The sequence below is a fragment of the Vombatus ursinus genome, unplaced genomic scaffold (assembly GCF_900497805.2).
Source record: "Vombatus ursinus unplaced genomic scaffold, bare-nosed wombat genome assembly UNPS02014794.1, whole genome shotgun sequence".
NCBI lineage: Eukaryota > Metazoa > Chordata > Mammalia > Diprotodontia > Vombatidae > Vombatus > Vombatus ursinus.
Genome location: NW_020954572.1, coordinates 19,523,850 through 19,549,077, shown reverse-complemented (window position 1 = coordinate 19,549,077; position 25,228 = coordinate 19,523,850). Strand labels below are relative to the sequence as shown.

General features: G+C 35.9%; 1 protein-coding gene across 2 annotated transcripts in view; it reads right to left on the bottom strand.

Moving 5' to 3' along the window:
- ZNF106 (zinc finger protein 106) overlaps nt 1-25,228 on the bottom strand; it is an 87,658-nt gene that overhangs the window by 16,114 nt on the left and 46,316 nt on the right. The window contains exons 11-15 of one of the 2 annotated variants that reach the window (XM_027869940.1): nt 13,803-14,577; nt 13,113-13,168; nt 9,328-9,473; nt 5,189-5,323; nt 1,730-1,846 (exon numbers count right to left, since the gene is read on the bottom strand). In XM_027869940.1, coding sequence (XP_027725741.1) covers nt 1,730-1,846; nt 5,189-5,323; nt 9,328-9,473; nt 13,113-13,168; nt 13,803-14,577 — 1,229 coding nt within the window. The remainder of the gene's footprint in view (nt 1-1,729; nt 1,847-5,188; nt 5,324-9,327; nt 9,474-13,112; nt 13,169-13,802; nt 14,578-25,228) is intronic. The other variant, XM_027869939.1, reaches the window with a different exon arrangement.

Below are 25,228 nucleotides of genomic sequence, written 5' to 3'. Positions count from 1 at the left end.
TTGAGTTTCTCACTATCCCTTCAGACTCAGAATCACTTTTCCTGCAACACATCAGTTGACTTTTGTATAACCTGTAATCCAGTTGCTTGCCATCTCAATGAGGGTGGGTGGGGAGGAAGGGAGAGAATTTGGAACCCAAAGCTTTAAAAACAAATGTTAAAAATTGTTTTTACATGCAACTGGGAAATAAGAAATACAGGAAATGGGGTACAGAAATCTATCCTGCCCTACAGGAAAATAGAAGGGGAAGGGGATAAGAGAAATGGGGGAGAGACAGAAAGGAGAGTAGATTAGGGGAAGGGGTATACAAAATGCATATCATCTTGGAGTGGGGGGAGGGATGAGATAGGGAGAAAATTTGGAATTCAAAATCTTGTGGAAGTGAATGTTGAAAACTAAAAATAAATAAATTTTTAAAAACTTTAAAAAAAATGAACATAACACACACATACATACACACAAAAAAAAAAAAGAAAAAAAAGAAAAAAATCAGTTGACTTTCCCATCTGTCAAAGCACCATGATTCTTCTGGATTCCTAAAGATATAAAACCTAGATCTCAACTATGACTCTTTCTTTTCCTTCATCCCCTACATCCAATCTATTGCCAAATCTATAATTGCTTGCCAAGAAACATTTCTCAGGTTGGAGTTTCCAGTCACCACCTAATCGAGGCTCTTATCCCCTTCACCCATGATTATTTCTTTCTTTCTTTCTTCTTTTTAAACCTAACTTCTAGTTTTATTTATCAATTCAATAGGGTTTTTATTTTATTTTTTTTTTTTAGGCCACACATGATTATTTCAATTGCCCCCAGCTGGTCTCACTACTCCCATACTCTTCTCCTCCTCATCATGCAACACAAATACAAATACAAGTACAAATACACACACATACACACACACACACAAACACACACACCCCCCAAGTGGACTTGCCCATATTGTTACAAAGCCTTGTTTGACTCCTATCATCCTAGTCTCCCATTCCCATGAATTCAGCCATACTCTTGCATTGTCGGCTATTATTGTTTTATATTATATTAGACAAGGATATATCTTCAAGTTCGATGCACAGCATGGCCCACAGCACCTAGTATCCAAAGGTAAGTACAGAGTAGGTGGTCATTAAATGCTTGATTTTATTTGAGTGTATACACAGGAGTGGGGGTAATGAAACCCACATCATAGAAAAACTGGCAGCTACAGTTAGGAATCAAATCACATTGCAAATATTTGCTGCAAACTGTTAGAGAGTTCCTATAATAAAAAATTTAAAAATATAAAAATAAAGAAAGTTCCTATAATAATAACTAGTATAGATACCAAAAAATGGTAGGCCCCAGACAGAAACAGGACTGGTTATGAGTAACTTCTTAGCAAAATAGGTCATGGAACCCCTTGGTAGTGTAGTCACAGGCCACAAGTCTAGAGGCAAAAAAACCTAGGCTTGAGTTCCTCCTACATCTTACTTCTTTAAGTCTTAATCTATTTAATCTATCAGAAATAAGAACAACCTGTGATGAATGAGAGCTCAGCTCAGAGCTCCTTGATGTGGTAAGGTAAGAACAAAAAGAATATAGGGTCGGGTTCTACTTACCCTTATCAAAAGGAAGAGAACAACCTGTTAGGGCACATCCTGGTGTCTTCCCAACAAAAAGAAGGGAAAAAAATTTCTCGGTGGAGAAGAAAAGTAGATATAGCAATGTAGCCCCTTTGTCCACCACTAACCTTTAAGCTGAAGGTGACTACAGTGCCATTTGCCAATCCTGCATAGAGGATTCGCCATCGATTATGAAGACAGAGTACGCGGTCTTCCAGTTGTAACTTCTCCAAACACACTCTAGTCTGAAAATGTGGAGGAAAGGTCCAAATTAACAGTGACTCCTGGCAATAGAAAGTGAAATTCTCCTTTGCTAAAGGATTATAAAATCAGGCATAGCTTCCCTACCCTTATTCCACTCCCTTCCCCCATTTCCATCTTTCTTTGAATAAAAGATCCAAAAGTTTAGTTTTTCTCAATTAATCTACCCCATCTATGTTTAAAGGTGAACAAATTTCTTTACCTAAATGCACAGTAGACTAGGTGTGAATTCCAAATGTAGAATTTGTAAAATGATCAGTTCGTCTTTTTCTGTCAGGCTCAATATCATCTGAATGCTTTCAGAATTTAAGTAAGCAAGTTTTTGGTCTGGTTTACAAGGAGCTATTTCCCAGATCACCCTCAAAGTCTTTAGATGGATTTGTCTAAATTTATAAAACCGTAGCTACGGTTCTAAAGGAGGTAGATTTGCCCAAGGGAATTTTTGTCTTCCTCCTAATTTCAGGTTGTACTCCTATTATTTTTACATTGGTGTGGAAAACAAAATTTGCTGTTTTGGGCATTAAATATATTAAGAGAATCAGTGCAGTAATATCACATGGGTGTCTATATTGTTAAGCAAGTGAAGTCAATAAGTTTACTGGAGAGTGACTAAACTTTAAGGAATGAATAACTATAGAAAATTTAAGTGACCTGCAGTTTGAGTGAGAATAATAGAAAGATCGGGGAAAGAAAAAGTCTTTGATTACAAATATGCTGGATCAATCTAGGACAGTATTGTCAAACACCTGGTTCACCACAACAGTAAACCCAAAACAAGATGTTGGGCATGCTGTGTCTTAGGGGCAATGAAAGGATAAAGCATTCTGAGACAAGGAAAATAGGTATATAAAAGAAAGGTGATCTTTCCTTTATGGTCAAGATACACCTGAAGATCTAGCATACCGAAAATAATTTAATTCAGGAAAAAGAACTAATATACTCTCTAAGAGTTGCAATCAAAACATATTTTTGAGACATGGCCCAATGTGGGAACTTTTTTTACTTAACTATGCATAGGTGTCACAAGGGTTTTTCAATGGAAGAAGAGGGATGAGAGGGAAAGAAAATAGATTTGTGCCAGTTGGAAAAAATAGTATCAAATGTTTTTTTTAAAAAAGAGGGGAATTGGTGGGGCAGCTAGGTGGCGCAGTAAATAGAGAATTAGCCCTGGAGTAAGGAGGACTGGAGTTCAAATCTGGCCTCAGACACTTGACATTTACTAGCTGTGTGACTCTGGGTAAGTCACTTAACCCCAACTGCCTCACAAAAAAAAAGGAGAGAGAGAGGAATTTGTAATCAGAAGGATTGCATTAGAACAATCTTAGTTACTTGGAATTTACTGGGAAAAGGGAAGGCAATAAAAAAAATACCAAATTTACATCAAGGAGGTACTTTAAAAAAGTATAGGGAATATCCTGTGGTAAGTACATGTTCAGCTCAACAGTCTATACTTTTTTTAATATGCTTTGAAGAACTAGAACTAATGCACACAATGATAACTCAAAACTTAAAAATGTAAATGCAGAATATTAAAGATTATGGACTCTAATGCTTGAAAAGAGATGAATACATTTCCTGAAATCACAAGTTCAAACCAAAACAAAATTTTTTGATTAACAGTAAACAATAAATCAGTAATCAAATCAGTAATTCAGAAAATTAAAATGAATCCAATTATTCTTTTCTCTGAACAAGCCTGGTAATTCAAGGTTTTATTTGTTGTTTGATATGGAATAAAAATATGTGAAGAATACAACATAACAGAAGCAATATGGTGAATAGGGCACTGGACTGGGGAGTGAGGAAAGCCTGGTGGTTTGAATCCCACATCAGGCATTTACTAGCTGTGTGATCCTGGGCAAGACCTTTAACCACTTTAAGCTTTAGTTTCCTCATTTGTAAAATATGGGAATCTGTCTACATGGCTTCTAAACTCTATGATCCTATGAACACTTGGAACTTCAAGTGAATAAAAAAAAAACAGCTAAGTTATGAACTGCAGTCTCAAACTTTGTGAAGTGTGTGAAGCCTACATGTCACAACTTTCAGGGACTCAACACTGAGGAGAATAATATTTAATTTCTCAATACTGATTTCACTTTGAACTTTTCTCAAGAATAATGGACTTGAAATAAGAAGACTGGAGTATGAGAGATATTTATTTGCAGAAACTAGGGAAAACCATTATCTCCAATCCTTTACTGTCTCTACCTGCATAAAGACGACCCTAACTAGTGCCACCTACACTTCACACAGTTGTTATCGGCTCATAGGGTCAGAAATTTAGAGTTGTAAGGAGCATCAGAAATCCTCTGGGACAACACACTTATTTTACAGATGGGGAAACGGAGTCCCAGAGAAGTAGAGTGATTTGTCCAAGGTCACACAGAGAAGTGGCAGATCAGGTATTTAAACCTGGGTTCTGTAATTCTAAATCCAGAACTTTCCACTGCACTGCATTGTAACTCTAACGTACTCTAGAATTATATTATCATAACTATCATACATTTCCTTTAACATAACAATTTCCCTCGGTTTTCCTTACATTACCCAAGGCGCTAGCAAACTTTTAGAGATCATATTGAGCTATATGGGTTATACTGTCGTTTACTTTCCAATAAAGGAGTGAGAGGTGGGCAAGGCTAAAGGCCTTAGGAAGACAGGTCATTCTCCACCTCCGGTAGTGAAGCTTCTGCCATGTGAGGCAGCCTGGTCAAGTTTACAGACATTAAAATGAAGACTCCTTAGAAGAATGTTCCTCTCCTCTACTGAGATGCCTCTCTCTACAAACCCAGGTACTATACCCAGGGTATTCAGGAGCAGTATTTATCCTCTGCTAAAAACAGTACGCCCCACTGCCCATAATTCTACCATTATAAATTAACTCTTTTAGGTCTTAAAGGTTTTGCCATGTTCAAGAGCAATTAAGAGGTCAAACATTACTTATGGCTAAGCACAGTATTAGTATACCACCATATGAGAACAAGATGGAAACACATAGGATGTACTGTTGGGAGATAAGTGCTGAAGAAAGGAGAGGTATCAATAGAGGAGATAAAAGGGTTCCCGAAGAACTTTATCTCCTTAACAAATATGCCTGATGTTGGGCCTGAAACACTATTCATTCTTACCCCCACATGTCCTAAGATGATATCTCTTGGGTTATGATATCACATTATGTCTCTAGAGTAACTGAGAGACCAATCCTCCATAATCAAAGAGGCAAAGGAAAAGGTATGGAAAGGCACTGTCAGGCCTTCAGGGGCCCCATTCTACACAATAAGCAAACAAAAAGGTATCATTCAATTCTCCAAGGGTATGCCTACCTTGATATTGTAGCAGTGGATAGTATGATCACTGGAACCAGTGTACAAAGCTGAATTCTTTCCATTGGTCTGAGTAATCACGAGGCAGTTCACTTTGGAAGTGTGTCCCTCAAAAACACCCACACATTTCCTAGTCTAAAGCAAAATCCAGGAGATATGAGTATACTACCTCTGGGATATATATGAAATATCAGTACTATTGCCGGGATACCTTCACATGTCAGGACACAAGCCCACAAAAATAAGCCCACCATATACAGCAAATAACTCATGTGTAACATAGCAAGATATGCAACATAACACAGCAACATATGCTCATTATTCCCTAAGGTAGGGTAGTTCCTACCTTAGGGAAGGGGTCCCCAATACACAAATTAAGGAAGCATCAAATCCAAGAATTTATGCTTAGGTGCGTGCATTTCTAAAACATGGCTCTGTAGAAATATTGAACTGGGATTAACAGCTCATTGGATTACTGTTGGCCTATAGGTCCTACTCTTCTAGAGAGAAACATAGCTCTTCCTCATAATTTGTCTCCATGCTTTAAAGAACAATGCTTCTAAAGAGGAACGATACAACCTACGTCTTTTAGCTAAAACAAATGTATGTTAATGGTTCATCTCAGGTGATTTCAGGTTGAAATGCATTAAACAACTTTAAACAGATAGTCAATAAGTTCCCAGTGGATCCCTAGAGACTTCATGCTCTTCCTAAAGCACAGGTTAATTCTCTCAGCCATTTTGCTCCCATCTAGCAGCCCCTCTATCCTGTGCTATTGTTGACTTTGTAAATTCTCGATGGGCAAAGACCATTATACTTGTAATCTACATGGTGCTTTGTTCACAGCGGCATTTGAATTAACAACGCTCTTTTCCAAGTGAATACTATCTATTTCTGTCTCCACACCTACAAAAAAAAAAAAGCTGCAGTATGGTGATAGCAGAAAGAAGGAAAAATAAGTGAGACAATAATAATCTGTTTATCTTAATAGACAATACTGGGGAAAAGTTTTGCTTTTAACAAGAATGGTTAGTTACAAATTGGAGGGCTAGATGTAGCCTAAATAAACTTTCCCTTAAGCTGTGTTTTGTATTTGTATTTGAAAAATGGTATTCCATAAAAGAGAATTATGATTTCTGTGAGGAAATTTCAGTGCTATCAACATTTCCTTCTGAAATATTAAGCATGAAATTTAAAAAGAAATAAGTACACTCAGAATTATTAGTATAGAAAGACAAAATTTCCTTGTACCAAACCTTATCTGACCCAAAAATACTAACAGTATACTAAAAATATGACATACTCCCAGACCAGTATTTAAGGTTTATATGTAAGGCCATGGTCTAATTAGTTTAGAAAATAATATCCTTAAACAATCAAGTGAAAAGCATTATTTTCTCTTTTTAAAACCTTTAATTGAAATCTAATAATAATATAAATCTTTAGTATGTAGGACCCATAAAACCGCAGACTAAAATATAATTGGAAAATGTTTAAGAAAATAAATAAAAATACAATATAACAGAGATAATGTTAATTTGTGATTTTCTAAATCAATATGCTCCCTATATGGATACTTCTATGTGAGTTTGACACTCCTCATACTGAATTTTCTTCTTATGGGAAACTGCATATTAAAATCCATGCTAGAGAAGAAATAACAGACTGGGAATCCTGTAACAGATGTAGCATGGTAGTAATGAATAGTGATGAACTTGGAGTCAAGAAAACCTAGGTTCAAATCCTGACTCTGACAAACTTTACAGGCTGTGTAGACCTGAGCAAGACACATCCTCTTTCTGCCTTGGTTTTTTCATTTATAAAATGGGAATGTGTAACACTTTCATTCAAGGGTTTTGGTAAGGATCAAATGAGATAACTTATTGGTGTTCAGTCATTTCAATCACATCCAACTCTTCTTCATGAACCCTTTTGGGGTTTTCTTGGCAAAGATACCAGAGTGATCTGCCATTTCCTTCTCCAGCTCATTTTACAGATGAGGAAACTGAGGCAAACAGGGATAAGTGACTTTTTCAGGGTCACACAGCTTGTAAGTGTCTGAGGCCAGATGTAAACTCAGGTCTTCCTGAGTCCATGCCTAGCTGAAGAGATAATGTATGCAAAGTGCTTCAAACCCAAAAGACCTATATAAATGTCAATGGCCTTCACAGACACCAATTGGCTGTGACACCTTGAATGAATCACCACAAATCACCTAACCTCTTCTAGGCCTCAGTTTCCTCAAAACGAAAGGGATAAACTAGATGATCTCTAAGGTTGCTTCCAGCTCTAACATTCTATAATCCCAACAAAGAAACTCTGTTTTAGACTGTCCAAAATGCCAATGGTTAAATATGAGCCCTTTAAAGTCAAGGTGCTTTAGATATAGTATCTTATTTGATCCCATGAGGAAGGTATCACAGATTTTATTATTCCCATTTTCAGATGAGAAAACTGGCTAGCTGGTTAATGACTTGCCCATGGTTACATAGTTATGAAGTGTCAGAAGAAACAGGAAAAAGTGACACTGAGTTGAGACAGGAGGAAAAAAGAGAGAGATCTGCTAGCATTCTCATTTCCTGTTTCCTAGACACGGGTTCTGGCCAGGAGGATGCACTGCCCTATGCCTAAGAGGCCTCCTAACCCTTCCTTCTTCCTGAGTGCAGTGTGTCCAATGACAGTCTCCACCCTCCACAGAGCTGCAAGAAGCATCTTCCTAAAGTGCAGCTGTAACTATGCCAGTATCCTACTCAAAAAATCTTCAGCAAATCACTATTGCCTCTAAGATAAAATGGGATTTCATCAGCTTAATATCTGAAGGTCTTCACACTCTGACTCCAGCCTGTCTTTGCAGCCTTATGTTGACATGCTCTACAGCCCACCCGACTGGCCTGTCAGTCACCCTCCTTGAATAATGATATCTCTTGCTCGTGCGTAGGCTTCTCCATACCTGGCCTGAATTCCCTTCTCACCTGTGGCTCTTGGAATCCTTAGCCTCCTTCAAAGGCTCAGTTCAGGTGCAACATCCTGGGGCAAGCAGTCTTTTCTGGATTCCTCCCATTGTTAGTAATCTCTCTCTCTTCAAATTATCTTGCATTTACTTATATGTTTGTATTTTTTTTATCTCTCAGTGGAAAGCAAATTCCTTTGTTGCTTTTTAAAAAAAAAATCCCTAAAACCCTGCACATAATAGGAGCTTAAGAATGAACTAAAAAATCAGTTCATAAAATAGTCTCAAGAAAGAACGAAGGGAAAAAAAAACAAATTAGCAGCTAGACACATTAGAAGAATAACAGGCCAAAAAAATTCTTGCAATAGTATATGTCATAGCAGCCCTAATGTCAATATTTTACTTCCCTTCATTACATAGGCAAAGGACAATGGCTTACAGAATTTTGCATCTGCTGTCAGATATGGCTGATATGTTTTCATTGAACTGCTTTTTTCTTTCTTTTAAAATCTTTATTACAAAGGATAGCTTGCTGAATAATAAAATGTGAACAACATTTTTGAAAACAAATATGGTATAGAAATAAAAAGTATCAATAAAAAAACACTTAAAAAAGCACAAAAATAGCAATATGGATAGTTTGTATCTAAGTAGCAAATGCTTGGTGGTTGACATTATATTTGGATAACTGAAGGTCATAACCAAATTCCAGAAGCAATTAGTTATGTTCTTAGATTAATTTCATTAAAAATCCTTATGGAAACTTTTTTTTTAAATTAAGTCTACAAATGCCTCATTTGTCCTTACCCCATATTCTGTTTTTTCTTTCGACTCAACATTTATAAATCTGAGTCTTACCCCTTCGTTTTACAGATGAAGAAGCTGAGAGGTTAAAAACCTGTGACTTGCCCATAGTCACACAGATATGAAATGACTGAGTAGGAATTTGAACATCAAGTTGTTTTTGTTTTTGTTTTTTTGTTAACACCAGAAAGTACTGGTTTTCCTAGGTATACATATCGATTTGCAACAAGGGGAAGTAAAATTATTAAAGATTAAGTTAAAAACTAAGAATTTATTTCCTTGGAAATCAGCAACAATGAATAAAGAAACTGCAGTTCTCCATGGGGCAAACAAAATGTTGCTAGCCCAAACTTATAAAACAAAACCAAGAAATCAGTTTACTTACCACCAAATTATAGGCTCTAACTGTTTTATCAGCTGAACAGGTATACAATAAGTTCCCAAAAATCTGAATAGCATTCACTGCAGCTTGATGTCCCTCAAAATTTCCTTCAGTGGGTTCTTCATCATCTCCAGGCTCTGAAGAGATTTCTACAAAGCAAGGATGCATTTTCTTTTCACATTCTTTTTCTTTTTAAATTAAGCTTTTATTGATGTCTTCTATTTTTTACATCATCATCATAGTTATTCCCATTATCACTCAGCCTTCTAAAAGATAGCCAATAACAAGTATTTTTTAAAGACTACCCTCCCAAAAAAAATAACAAGGAAAAAAAATCAATACAGTGAAAAAATACAAATACATGTGCAATGTGTAACACCTGTGCACCTCCAACTTTCACGGAGGGGTAGAAGTTGGGGTGTCCTCTCCTATCTTTACACTCAAGTTAGGCTTGATCTTTAAATTCCTGTTATATTCACTTTTGATTTTATATACTTTGTATGGGGTTGCTTTTTCCACTTACCTTATTGTAATCATACTTCACATTGTTTTTTTTTGACAGGATGCTTATTTCACCCTGCATTAGTTCTTATAGATCTTTTCATGCTTCATACACATCATTTCTTACAGCATATTAACATTCCGTTACATTCACATAATACAATTCAATTAGCCATTCCCCAATCAGTGAGCATCCACTGAACTTCCAATTATTAGCTAACACAAAAAGTGTTGCTATAAATATTTTGTAGTATATGAGGACTTTCTTTTTATTGATGGGGTATAAACCTAGTAATGAAGTCTCTGGTTCAAAGGATACAGACATTTTAGTCACTTTATCTGTATAATTCCAAAACCGTTTTCCTAAATGGGTGTACCATTTCACAACTCCCCTAACAATGTATTATTGTGCCGATAATTCCACAACCACTCAACAATGACTACTGTCATTTTCTTTGGTCATCTTTCCCAATTTTCATGGTATAAGGTTAAATTCTGAGGTTATTCTAATTTGTACTTCTCTAATCATTATAATTTAGAGTATTTTTTCTTTGGTTGTGAATTCTTGTTCTGAGAACTGTTAGTTCATATCCTTTGACCACTTATCCACTGGGGAATGGCTATTAGTCTTACATATTTAATAGCTGTTTATATATTTTGGATACCAAACCCTTATGTGAGAAATGACACTTTGCTTCCTTTCTTATCCTGAGTGATTTTGTCTATACACAGAATCTTTCAGTTTCATGTAATTAAAGTTATCTATTTCATCTTTTGTACTTGCTTCTATATCATTTGGTTAAGAATACATCTTCTATCCATTGCCATGAGGTATATGACCCGTTTCTCTTCTAGTTTTTTAAAGTTGTTGGATCTTTAATATTAAGATCACATTTTCATTTAGAATAGATTTGGAATATGGTGAAAGGTGTTGGTCTAAGCCTCCTTTCCAGTTTTTACCAAATAAGTTTTTTCCGGGTGATTTGTCAAACATTAGGCTACCAAGCTCCATTGTTTCTAATTCTTCTTTGCCTAGTCTGTTCCAATAGTCTATTTTTTAACCAATATTAGATGGGGGTTTTTTGTTGTTGTTGTTGTTGTGTTTTTGGAGAAGTATTTGGGGTTAAGTGATTTGCCCATGGTGACATAGCTAGTAAGTGTCAAGTGTCTGAGGTCAGAGTTTAGCTCAGATCCTCCTGCCTCCAAGGCCAGAGCCCTATGCACTGTACCACTAAGCTGCCCCATATTAGATGTTTTTGATGATTAATGCATTATTATATTTTGAAGTCTAGAAGACTTCCCCGCTCCATCTCCACATCATTTCACTTGATACTAGATCTTTGGCTTATCCAAATAAATTCAGTTACTATTTTATCTAGTCCTATGAAGTATTTTTGGTAATCTAATTGGTATAGCATTAAAAGTGTAAATTACTTTGGTAGTATTGTCATTTTTATTGTATTTGCACAGCCTAACCAAAAGCACAAAATATTCCTCCAGCTATTTAAGTTGTTCTTTGTAAATGGATCTCTACAATTCTTTTGCATGCTTTGGTAGGTTGATACTCTATTACCTTATGCGTTTTGTAGATATTTGGAATGGGATTTCTCTATTTTTGTTTCTTGGGTCCTGTTATTATTTCATAGAAATACTGTTGATTTTGAGGGTTTATTTTTATCGCCTACAACTTCGTTAAAGCTATTAATTGTGCCAATTACTCTCTTTGCTGAATCCTTAGGATTTCCCAAGTATACCATATCATCAGCAAACAGGGATAGTTTTATCTATTCTTTACCTATCTTGATGCCTTTAATTTCTTACTCTTATTTTAATACTGCTGCTAGCATTCCCGAACTATATTAAATAATAGTGGTGAGAATGGGCATCCATGCTTTACTCCCATTTTTATTAGAAAAGGTTCTAGTGTATCCCCAATGTATACAGTGCTTGATTTTGGTTTTAGATAGATTTTTTTAAAAGATATTTAAAAAAGGTTCCTCTATGCCTATACTTTGTAGGGTTTTTAGCATAAAAGAGTTGCACTTTGTCAAAAGCTTTTTCTGTATCTATTGAAATCATGTGGTGTTGGGAAGTTTTGGTTTTTTATATGATTAACTATGTTGCTTGTTTTCCTGATATTGAAAAATTCTTGCATCCGTGATAGAAATCCAACTTTGTCATAATGAATGACTTCTTGGATAAATTGCCATAGTCATTTAACAGGATTTTGTTTAGAATGGGTCAATATTCATTAATGATATTCTTCATTGGTTTAGGTATTGGTATTTGTTTGATAAAAGGATTCTGGCTTTCTTTCTCTATTTTTGAGAATAATTTGTGAAGTATGGGTACTAACTGATCTCTCGAAGTTTGATAGAATTCTCCTATAAATTCACCTGGACCAGGGGTGCTTTTCTTTGGTAGTTCCTTTACAGTTAGTTCAATTTCCTTTTCTGAGATTGGGTTATTTAAGATGTCTATCTAGTCTTCTGATAGTCTGGGTGTTTTATATTTCTGAAGCATGTCTTTTCAATTACAAGAATGGCTGCCTGGGTCTAACAATATCCACAATAAATAAACCATCATCTAACCATACTACCACTAATAAAAAAAATTTTAGAATTACTCAAAATCTACCACTAAGTGCTTAGCACACTGCCTGACATGTAGTAGGCACTTAATAAATGTTTAATGACTGACTGATATTAAAGAAGACCATATATAGTGATTTATGATTTATAAAATCATTTTTATCAATATACCTATCTACCTATATTATCTATTTTGAGACTCAAAACAACCCTGTGATATTATTACTTTTTACAGGCCAGGAAACTGAGGCTCAGAGAGATTAGTTGACTTTGCCATGATCACACAGAAAATAAATGTTAGAGGTGGGAGTCAAATCAAAATCTCTGACTTCAAGAGTTCTTTCTCTTATATCATATTGTCTTTCTAGTTAGAGATCTATTCCTTCCACTGGGCACCGCCTTCTCTAAGTGGTATTCTTGAAATGCAAACATCACTGTAAGGAATAAAATAGTGAGTCACATCTTAAAACACTTCATGTGAATTAGTTTTCCAAAAAAGAAGGACTGAAAAGTTGCTGAAAACAAACTTTACCTGTTTTTAAATTTTACCTCATGCTAGTTAGCAGTGGCCCAAGGCAATCTGGTTAGGTCAGAAAGAGAAAAACTAGGCTCTATTCTGGAAGTACATGCAATACATCTTTATGCAGTGATCCTTAGACATGTAATAATACTCTTCTGGTTGATCAAATTAAATACCTGAAGAATTCTTTGACCCTTTTATCGAGGAGATGGAAGTCTGAGTTTCAGCCACACTACAAACAAAAAGCAGACACCTCAGCATTAACATTAACAGGTAAAGTAGCAAAAATGAAAGCTTTTAAGTCAAGGAAGGCTTTTAAAACAGTAAGCTAGAGTGGCCAAATCAGCATCCCAGATCCAACAAATGTATGGCTTAACTGAAACTCAATACATAATTTAGTGAATATTTTTAAAAATGGATCCTCAAACAGAAAATGAGAGCTATTTCATGCAAATTCTAAGGTCTGGATTTTCTCCATCTTGCCCCCCGCCTCTTACTCAAATTTGAAAAAATAATCTGTATTCTCAACAATATGGGTATTTCCTCCAATGATGGGGATCACAACCCATGAATGGCTGACAAAAATCTTCTATGATTTTTGTCTCTTGTTTTCCCATAAATTTGTCAGGGCAATTACATGCAGTAAGATAGGAGGCCTATTTGTTCTTTTGACATCTTGGGGGTACCAACAGAACAGGTTAACTATCCACTTCACTGTCACTTGCTCTTGCCCTTTGATCATATATACACCATCTCCCTTCCACATGAGTACGTGTATAGATATAGATTTATAATCTATGTAAGTGCTGTTCACAGTAGAAAGATAATTTAGCGAGACCCAGGCTGCTCAGGCAAGAAGTTATTACCTTCGAGGGATGCCATCCTTATAATGTGTTCCAATTTCACTGGTAGAGCTTACTTCATCACACCCAGAACGAGATGCTTCCAGCAGGGACTGCTCTGTAGAGTTCCAGGCATCATCTTTACATGGACTATCTGGTTTCTCCTCTCCAGACTCAGATGATTCAATGGCTACTACTTCTAACTGAGGGTTAGGAATCTCGAGAACTTCCAGAGAAGAGTCACTGTCAGGCTCATCTCTACCTCTGTCTTGCTCCTGACCAGTTCTCTCATCTTCCTGCCCCAAGGATGTAGATGTTGTAACTTTTCCTCCTTTAGTCATCTTTCCAGCTTTGATTTTTCTGACAGGTTTGGCAGTGAAGACATCCTGCTCTGTGTCACTATTCTCAGGCACATGGGCTGCTCTCAGAGTTTTCTTTTTCCTGAGTTTCTTTTTTTTCTTGTTTCCCTTACCTTCAGCTGTCAGAGTGGATTCTGCTGGCTGCTCAGCTAACACTGGCTGCTGCTTCTCCAAAGGAGTTTGTGAAGGAAAAGTCAGGCTCAAAAAGGAGCTGCTACAGGGCTCAACAATGGTGCTACTTTTGGTTGACATATCCCCCTCTTTCTTTATGATAAGAGGACCGATTAATTGGGAAGCAGATTGTTCTACTCTTCTGGCGCCACCTTGTTCCAGGGATGACTTCAGTTCTTGGCTTGAATTCTGGAAGCTCTCTGTTAAGTGGGACAGGGACAACGTCCCAGCGATGATTGGGTACAATGAATAGTTTCCACTGATCTCTCCTGAAGAAGGGAAGGCAGAATTACTGCATTTTTCTTTGTACCAACTTAACGAACAAAAAACTGATTTCATCTAATGTAACGGCTACTTGCTATCACTCGTACGCAGAGAGAAGCACACTCATTATAGCTAGTCTGTATCTCAGAGGCAACAAATTCCTCCAAGCCAGGGAAGCTTTCATCTCTATTCCTGGGCATAAGTGGTTTCTAGTACACATTTTCATTCAAATAGCTTAGAAACTCAGTATTTTGAAACTATTTCTAGAATGTATTCTTTTGGGTTATCAACTCTCCAATTTAAAATTTACTTATTACTCACAAAAAAAAAAAGAAATAAACCCCAACCTAACAGAAATATTACATCGGACACCAACACTTATATTACTTTTATACTCTCCACATAATTAAAATGTCTGGCTTTTCATCCTTTTGCTTAGGAAACCAGACTTGTCCTTAATTCTTAACTATCACCATCATAATAACTATTTCAAAATCTCATTAAGAATTTTTCAAGGACATGGTAGTTGTTTTTAAAGTAAATTCAATTACAAACAGTTTGGCTTTGTTTCTCGTTAGTAGGCTGTTATCAGAGCAGCAGGAAAGGCTCATTACAGCCAAGATAGCCCTAAGGGGAAAGCTCTTAGAACTAGAGCTGGAAGGGTCCTTAGATCTTCCAGTCCAAGTCACTCCCTTCACAGAGAAGCAGATCAAGTGTTTTGTACAAAGTCATACATGGAGTAAGAAGCAGAACGTAAATCTGAACTCAAGGTACAGATTTCTTTTTACAGCACCACGCTTAATTGGCCCAAGGTGGGTAACTAGGAACAGTGGAAAGATCTAGAGATGCAGCCCTAAAAAGGCAGGGCTGAGGGGAACTATGAAACCCAACCTTCTTTAGAAAAGCAGGCCCTATTTGGCTGAGTATTGACTGTTACACTCCTTGAAAGAAGATTTGAAGGAACACAAATTAGAAACTAACAAAATTCTACCCTGAATTAAAAGAAAGCAGGATCAGCAAAACTATAAATGGCTCATTTACGATTTTCAGGTTGGTACCTTGGGGGGCAAAAAATCTGTTTCATCCCACAACACTGTGGGGTTTAGTCCTCGAGTATTTAATTCTTTCTTTTCCTACATCAATAGGAATTGACAGACCATCCACAACTGGGCAAAATGTCAGTTGCTTCAAAGAGAAAGCTTTAAAAGCCAGATGATTGGGCAGGAAGAGAAAAACAATGACAAAAAAGAAAAATTCATCTCCTTAAGATCGGGAAGTAAATGGGTCATTAACATCTACATCTAAATTAACTTGCTGAAGTATCAGGAAATCTTTATCCTATCCTATCTACCCTATAAGTTTCAGTTTTGAATTCTCTTCCTAGTATCCTAAGTACATGTATTTTATCACTGTCATGCACCTTAGCCTCAAATCTCCTCCTTTTGCATATGTATAACTTTACTGTCTCCCAAGTTGACAGTCACTGTCAAGTTATTAAAGCTAAGCTCCTCATGCAAAAAAACTTACCTGATTAACTTCGGTTTTGATGAAGTCGTTTGGCCATTTGTCCAAAGTGGTTAGTATATATACTTTTGTATGCTCAATAAATATGCAATTCCATTTTCAAGGAAAGTCTCATATTGGGGTGAGTTGTTAGGTTAGTCTGTTAAGCTGTGTGATCACCAAAGCTAAAAGATCCTAAGCTCATGAGACTTTTGGAACACATGTAGGAAAAATCACCAACAAAGGAGGTTCTGTTACAGTTATGAGACTTTTGGAACACATGTAGAAAAAAATCACCAACAAGGGAGATTCTGTTACAGTTCAAATAGAGAATATATGCAGACACATATCAACAAGGGTGTAATAGGCAGATGCAAGATTGAATGGTTGAGGCAATCTTAAACCCATTTTTCACCCTCTTGGTATATATAATTGATACATAATTCACACAGATAATTTAAGTGGGAGTTGATATATTAGAATAACAGAATCTAGAAAGTTGTCACTTGGATATTAGAATACTCCATTTAAGAAATTCTATTTCCCTGGTACATTAAGAAGTGAATTTTCTGGTCTGCTATTCCTTGGTGTGACATTTTTGCCACATTTCTAAGATCCCCTATGGTTATGCTGTACTTCACTTTGACCTTGACTGAATGGCTCTAGGAAATTATTCCAGAGGGGAACCTGATATAAATCATTCATCCTACAATCCCTGGAATTAAGTCTAATAGCATTGTTATGTGAGTGTTTCCTAATAGTCCTCCAATCCTCTGTTGCTTGGTCACATTTTCGGGCTCAGTGGTTAGCCCCAGAGACTGTGGAATCCTAGACATAGCATTCCCTCTTCCTCTTGCAGTTTTGAAATAGTGGAGTCAAAGCAGTTTTAGTCTTAATAACTTAGTAATACAGAAATTATGAGGAAAAATATCCTCAGATATGTCAGCACAATCTTAAAGAGTATTATAAATTGTTTTGGTGCAATTAGGAAAACCTGAAATACGAAATCTGAGTGAAGTGTGTGTGTACACAAAGGTCTAGTTTGAAAATTATAGTATCACAGGGTCATTGATTTAGAAGTGAAAGGCTCCTTAAAGGCCATTTACTCCAAAAGCCTTTTTACATATGAGTAAACTTAGACCCAAATAGCTTAGGGCACTAAGGAACGAAATTTCAGAGTTGAGATTCAAATTCAAGGCCTCTGATTTCAAATAGCTCTGGGATACAAAGTATCCCAGTTTTTTTGGTTCCACTTTCTACCCTGTTCTATTTGAAACAATAAGGTCCTAATCCTGATAAAAGTTTTGTTTGCAAAGTCAACCAAACTAAAGGAATTGGAAAAGCATAGAAAAATTACTCTTAATAGTATCCTAAAGAAAAAGAATCGGTGGCATTTTAATAAAGAAGGTACCTGGGGCAGCTAGGTGACACAGTGGAGAGAGCACCGGCAGTGGAGTTACGACGTGAGCTCAAATCTAGCCTCAGATACTTGACACTAGTTGTGCGACCTGGGCAAGTCATTTAACCCCATTGCCTAGCGAAAGGAATGAGGAAGGAAGGAAGGAAAGAAGGAAGGAAGGAAGGAAGGAAGGAAAGAAAGAAAGAGGTACCTGCCAAAAAATGGGAAAAAAAAAGAATAGCAAAAAGGAGACAGCTGCCCTCCCTGGGCTGAGTCATTTAAAATGGTAACCAGAGTAGATGAATTTCCTACAGAATGAGGGGGAGGAAGGAGAGAAGGAAGAGCAGAAGGAGGGAAGAGAGGGAAGGACAGAAAAACGAGTATGCATAGTATGAACTTGGTGGTATATTTATCAATATAAAAGTAATTAACAGAATAAACAGTAGTATTAAAGGTCATGTAAGAGGAACTGGGTTGAAAAAAAAAAAGTAGAATAGGGCAAGGCAAATGTATTATGTAATTTAAAAAGAAAAAAACCAAGGAGGTAGTAACAAAGTAAGATAAGATTGAAAATGAAATTTTGGAAATTTAAAGTAACAAATGAATTTTAGTAAGAAAGGATAAATTAAAGCACTATCAGAAAAGAGCAGAATTAAACATTTTGTGGATCGGTACAAACAACTGATTACTAAAACAAAATAATAAAAGCTACAGTAAAGGAAATGGAAATAAAAATTAAAAACGGAGCACATACCAATGCCTAATTTCCACTATGTGAGAAGGCTTAGAAGATTTTGAGTTTAAATTACCTAGAATAAAATATAAGATACCTAAAGGATGTAGAGTTAGCATATTCAATCGACTCAGAATGATATGACTGAAAATTGGTAGTATCACAAAATACCTGAACAACTAAAAAGACTGTTCAGGAAAATATTTCATTAATTATGGGGGCAGCTAGGTGGCGCAGTGGATAGAGCACTGGCCCTGGAGTGAGGAGGACCTGAGTTCAAATACGGCCTCAGACCAAACACTTGACACTTACTAGCTGTGTGACCCTGGGCAAGTCACTTAACCGCAATTGCCTTAAAAAAAAAAAAAACTTCATTAATTACCAGGTCTCTGAAAAATTCTAACAATGAATGATCTTACAAGGGAACTCTACGAAGTTCAGGACAGGGAAAGAGGTAAATAGGCAGAGAAGTTTCTGTTCTAATAGCAACTGTTAAGAAAAGCTTTAGGAAAGATGGTGGAGCAGAAGCACGTAGCTATGTTCTCCCAACATGCCCCTTCCAAACAACTTTGAAATAATGCTTCAAACTGAATATTGAAGTGGCACAGCCAACAAACTGAGTGAGAAATCCTTCCATCCCAAGACACCACAGGAGGTTGTAAAGAGATCTATGACAGGGGAGGAGGATGATCAGGAGTCCATCTGTATGAAATACCACTGGTGGGACTCTATGGTGGTGAAAAAAAAGGCAGCATTTCTGGTGCTCTCAAAACAAAGACAGTAAGGGGACCTGGCAACTGGTCAGAAAGAGATTACAGAATACCCCCATACTAGCACTGAATGTAAGACAAGACTCTGTTTGGCAACCCTATATCCACTTCTGGGTCACAGTTCAAAGGCAGAGAGGAGTCAACAGGGAGTGGGAGCCCTGAGGGGCAGTAACACTTCCTGCCCCAAGAAATCAGAGACTCTGAGAAACAGTATTATTTCTGATGGGGGGGAGGGCGCTGAGGAGCATTAACAACTGCAATCCCAAGAGATCAGGGGCCTTTCCTAGTTAAGGACCAGAGTGAAGACCAAGAGAGCAATGACCACTCCTTTCCTCAGATCAAATCACCTTGGAAGCACCAAAAACTTCTAAACCACCAGAACAGAGCTCTGGATCTACCCTCCAACGCCAGGAATAGGGGTCAACATTAATTTAAGTTCCAGATCAAGAAATAGGTTTGAAAATGAGCAAACAAAAACCAAGAACCTGACCATAAAAAGCTACTATGATGACAAGAAGATCTCAAAAAGTCAAAGTTAAAACAACGACAAACAAAGCCTCTAGGGCGGCGGATTCAGGGTGAATTGGAAACAAGTCCAACAAGAATTCCTGGAAGAACTAAAAATATGAAAAGAAAACACTGAAAAAAAGGGAACTCTTTGGCCAAATTAAAAAAAGGTACAAAAATTCACTGAAGAAAAAATTCTTTAAAAAGCAGAACTGGCCAAATGGAAAAAGAGGAACAAAAGTTAATTGAAGTAAATAATTCCTTAAAAATAAGAACTGGGGGGTGGGGCAGCTAGGTGGCATAGTGGATAGAGCTCTGGTCTTGGAGTCAGGAGGACCTGAGTTCAAATCTGGCCTCAGACACTTGACATTAGCTGTGTGACTCTGGGCAAGTTGTTTAACTCCGACGGCCTAAGCAAAAAAAAAAAAAGAAAAAAAGAAAAGAATAGGGCAAGTAGAAACTAATAACTCCATAGGAGACCAAGAAACAATAAAACAAAGACAAAAGAATGAAAAAATATAAGAAAATGTGAAATAACTCATCAGTAAAACAAATGACCTAGAAAATAGATCAAAAAGAGATAAAACTGCCAGGAATATTATAGCCAAACACCAGAGCTCCCAGGCCAAAGAGAAAATACTTCAAAAGTAGTCAGAAAGAAATCATTCAAATATTGTAGAGCCACAGTAAGGCTCACACAAGATTTAGCAGCTACCACATTAGAGAAGTGGAGGGCTTGGAATATGATATTCCAGAAGGCAAAAGAGTTGAGATTACAACCAAGAATAACCTACCTAGCAAAACAAAGTACAATCGGTGATGAGGAAAATATGGACATTTAATGAAATAGAAGGCTTTCAAGCATTCTTGATGAAAAAACCAGGGCCAAAGAGAAAATGTGACTTCCAAATACAAAGCTCAAGAGAAGCATTAAAAGATAAACATGAAGGAGAAATCATAAAGGAGTCAATAAGGTTATGGGAATGATATGTGCACCTTCTCTAAGAGCTTCATCATTACTAGAATAAAAGGATTCTACATCCAAAAAGAGGGTGCAGGAGTAAGCTGATTATGTTGGGAAATTTTTTTTTAAATGGATAGGCAAGAAAGAGGGATACCCTGGGAGAAGGGGGAAAGTAAAGGGAAAATGGGGAGCATTATATCAGATAAAAAAAAGTATCCAAGGAAGAGCTTTTACAGTGTGTATGTGTGGGGGAGGGGGGTCATGCTTGAACCTCATTAACATCTAAACTGGTTCCAAAAAGGGAAAACACACCACACACACACACACACACACACACACACACACACACACACACTCTCACACACTCAACTAATAATAGAAACCTATCTTAGCCAATAGGGGAAGTAAGGAGGGGAAGCTTTTGTGTGATAGAATGAAGGGTAAATGAAAGAAGGAAGTACTCAAAAGAAAAACTGACTTTAGAGGAGGGACAGGATAAAAAAAGAGCAATAAGGATAAACAGAAGAAAATAAGACGGAGGGAAATGTAGTTAGTAACCATAACTGTAAATGTGAATGGGATGAACTCATTCAAAAATCAGAAGTGGAGAGCAAAATGGATTAGAAACCAGAATCCAACATATATTGTTTACAAGAGAAAAAAAAAGAAACAGAGACACACACAGAGTTAAAACAAAGGGCTGGAGCAGAATCTATTATGCTTTAGTCGAAGTAAAAAAGGCTGGGATAGCAATCATTAGCTCAGACAAAACTAAAGCAAAAACAGACCTAATTAAAAGGGAAACTACATCCTGCTAAAAGGAACCATAGACAATGAAGTAATATCAATACTAAACATATATGCATCCAATGGCATAGCATCCAAACTCTTAAAGAAGAATTTAAATGAATTACAGAAGTTATCAGAAAGTAAAACTATATTAATTAGGAAGGACCAACTTTCTCCTCTCAGACCTAGATAAATTTAATCATAAAATAAATTAAGAAAGAAGTCAAGTAGATGAATAGAAACTTAGAAAAGTCAGATATATACAATGGACTTCTGGAGAAAGGTGAATGGGAACAGAAAGGCTTTTTTCTCAACTGTACACAGCAACTTCACAAAAAGTGACCATGTATTACAGCATTAAAAATTTCACAACCAAAATTAGGAAAGCAGAAATATTAAATGCACCCTTCTCAGATCATAATGCAATAAAAATTACATCTAACAAAGCATAGATTAAAAGCTAATTAGAAATAATCTAATCCTAAAGAATGAGTGGGTCAAAGAACAAATCATAGAAACAACAATTAATTTCATTAAAGAGAATGACCATGAGACAACATTCCAAAACTTATGAGATATTTTAACTCTATATACAAATGTGTATATAAATAAAAGAGTAGATCAATGAATTGAGCATGCAACTAAAAACAAAAAAAGAAAAAAATTAAAAATCCTCAATTAAATACCAAAATGGAAATCCTGAAAAATTAAAGAAGGAATTAATAAAACTGAAAGTATAAAAAACCACTAAACAAATAAATAAAAGTAGGAGCTGGTTTTATGAAAAAACCACTAATACATAAATCATTAGTTAATTTTTTTTTAAAAGACAAGCCAAATTACTATTACAAATTACTATTCACTACCAATGAAGATGAATTAAAGTAGTTATCAGGAGTTATTTTCCCAATTCCATGCGAATAAGTATGGCAATCTAAGTGAAATAGATGAATGTTTACAAAAATATAAACTGTCCAGATTAACAAGAGGAAATATAATATTTAAATGACTCTCTTAGAAAAAGAAATTTAATAAGCCATCAAAGAAATCTAATAAGTCTAAGAAAAAAACACCAGGACTACATGGATTCACAAGTAAATTCTACCAAACATTTAAAGGAACAATTAATCCCAATACTATATAAAATATTAGGAAAAAAAATAGGTAAAGGAGTCCTATCAAATTCCTTTTGTGACATATAGTATTGATATCTAAACCAAGGAGAGCAAAAACAGAGAAAGAAAACCATAAACAAATTTCCCTAATGAACAGAATTCTGACTCAACTAACTCAAACATTTTCAATAAAATACTAGCAAGGAAATTATAGCAATATATGACAAAGACCACATACCATGACCAAGTGGGATTTACAGCAGGAATGTAGGGCTAGTTCAACGTTGGGAAAACCATCAGCATAACTGACCATATCAGTAACAATAACAAAAATCACATGATTAAATCAATAGATGCAGAAAAAGCCTTTGATAAAATACAACCAACACCCATTCCTACTGAAAACACTAGAAAGCATAGGAATAAACGGAGACTTTCTTTAAATAAGTAGCATCTATCTAAAACCAAAAGCAAGCATCATCGATAACAGGGGATAAACACAAAGCCTCTAACAAGATCAGGAGTCAATCAAGGATGTCTATCATCATCAGTGTTATTCAATGCTGTACTAGACATGCTAGCTATAGAAATAAGGCAAGAAAAAGAAACCGAAGGAATAAAAACAGGCAATGAGGATACAAGCTAACACTCTTCGCAGACAGAACCAACTAAAACATTAGCTGAAACAATTAACTTCAGCAAAGTTGAAGGACATAAAATAAATTCACACAAATCATTATTTCAATATACCACACCAATAAAACCCAGCAGAAAGAGACAGGAAGAGAAATTCCATTTAAAATAACTGTAGACAATACAAAGTACTTGGGAGTCTACCTGCAAGACAAACCCAAAGACTATAGGAACACAATTTCAAAATACTTTTCACGATAAATAAGGGCAGATCTAAACCACTGGAAAAATATAATTGCTCATGAATAGGCTGAGCCAATATTATAAAAATGACAATTCTACCTAAGTTAATTTACTTATTCATTCAGTGTCATACCAATGTAACTATCAAAGAATTATTTTATAGAGCTAGATAAAATATTAACAAAATTCATCTGAAAGAACAAAAGGTCAAGAACATCAAAGGAATCAATGAAAAAAAATGTTAAGGAAGGCAGCCTAGCAGTTCCAGATTTTGAAGTATATGACAAAACAATTAATCATCAAAACAATCTGGCACTAGTTAAGAAAGAGTGGTGGATCAGTGGAATGGTTTAGGGACACAACACAAAGTTGTAAGTGACCACAGTAATCTAGTATTTGATAAACCAAAAGATCCAAGCTTTTGGGGTAAGAACTCAACATCTGACAAAAATTGCTGGAAAAATTGGAAAGCAGTTTAGCAAAAAGTAGGCTTAGAGAAAAAACAGAAGTAGGCTTAGACCAACATCTCACACCATGTATCAAGACAAGATCAAAATGGATAAATGACTTGGACATAAAGGAGGAAATCATTAGTAAATTAGGAGACAATGGGATAATTTACCTCTCAGAACTATGGGTAAGGAAAGAGTTTATGTTCAAAAAGGAGATGGGGGGATTATGGGGAATAAAATAGATTATTTTGATTACATGAAATTAAAAAGCCTTTGTACAAACAAAACAATGAAGCCAAATTAGAAATAAAACAGGAAACTGGAGAAAAATTTTACAGCAAGTATCTCTGATAAAGGACTCATTTCTCAAATATATTGGAATATATATGTAGAACTGAACCAAATATATAAAAATGAAAGGCATTTTCCAGTTGATAACTGGTCAAAGGAAATGAAAAGGAAATTTTCAGAATAAATCAAAGCTACCAATAGTCATAAAAAAATACTCTAAATCACTACTGATTAGAGAAATACAAATTAAAACAAGTCTTGAGATATGACCTTACATCTATTAGATTGGCCAGCATCACAGAAACGAAGAACGACAAATGCTAGAGGGGATGTGGAATAACTGGGATGCTAAAGCATTGCTGGTGGAGTTGTGAACTAGTCCAACCATTCTGGAGAACAATGTGGAACTAAGCCAAAAGGACTATAAAACTGTGTATACCCTTTAACCCAGCAATACCATTACTAGGTCTGTATCTCAAAGAAATCAATGAAAAGGGAAAAGATCTATATGTACAAAAATATGTATAGCAGTTTTTGTGGAGACAAAGAATTAGAAATCAAGGGGGTGCCTATCAATTGATGAATGTCTAAACAAGTGTGAACGGCACATGGTTGTGATGGAATACTATTGTGCTATAAGAAGTGATGAGCAGAAGAGTTTCAGAAAAACCTGGGGAGATTTACATGAATTCATGCAAAGTGAAGTGAGCATAATCAGGAGAACATTATACACAGCAATATTGTAAGGATGATCAACTTGTGAAGACTTAGCTACTCTGATCAAGAATATAATCCAAGACAATTCCAAAGGACACATGCTGAAAAATGCCATCTGCATCCAGAGAGAGAATTAATGAAAGTACACTTTTTAAAACATTTTTATTGTTTTATTTTGTGTCTTCTTTGGCAACATGGCTAATATGGAAATGTTTTGCATGACTTCATATGTACAATTAAAATCAAATTGATTGCCTTCTCAAAAAGGGGGGAGAGGCAAGAGAGGGAGATAACTTGGAACTCAAATTAAACAAAAAAGATTATTAAAAAAGTTTTACCTATAGTTGAGAAATATTTAACAAAATAAGTAAAAATAATTGGGAAAAAGAAAGTTTTGGCTCCTACTGGGGCTTGGTAAAGTATAGAAGAGATAATCAGGTCCAAAAGTATAAAGCAAATTGTCTAATTCCAAAACGGGCAACCTTGCTCAAAAAAGAATACACACAGGGTTAGTAACACTATAATGAGGATGGGGGCATC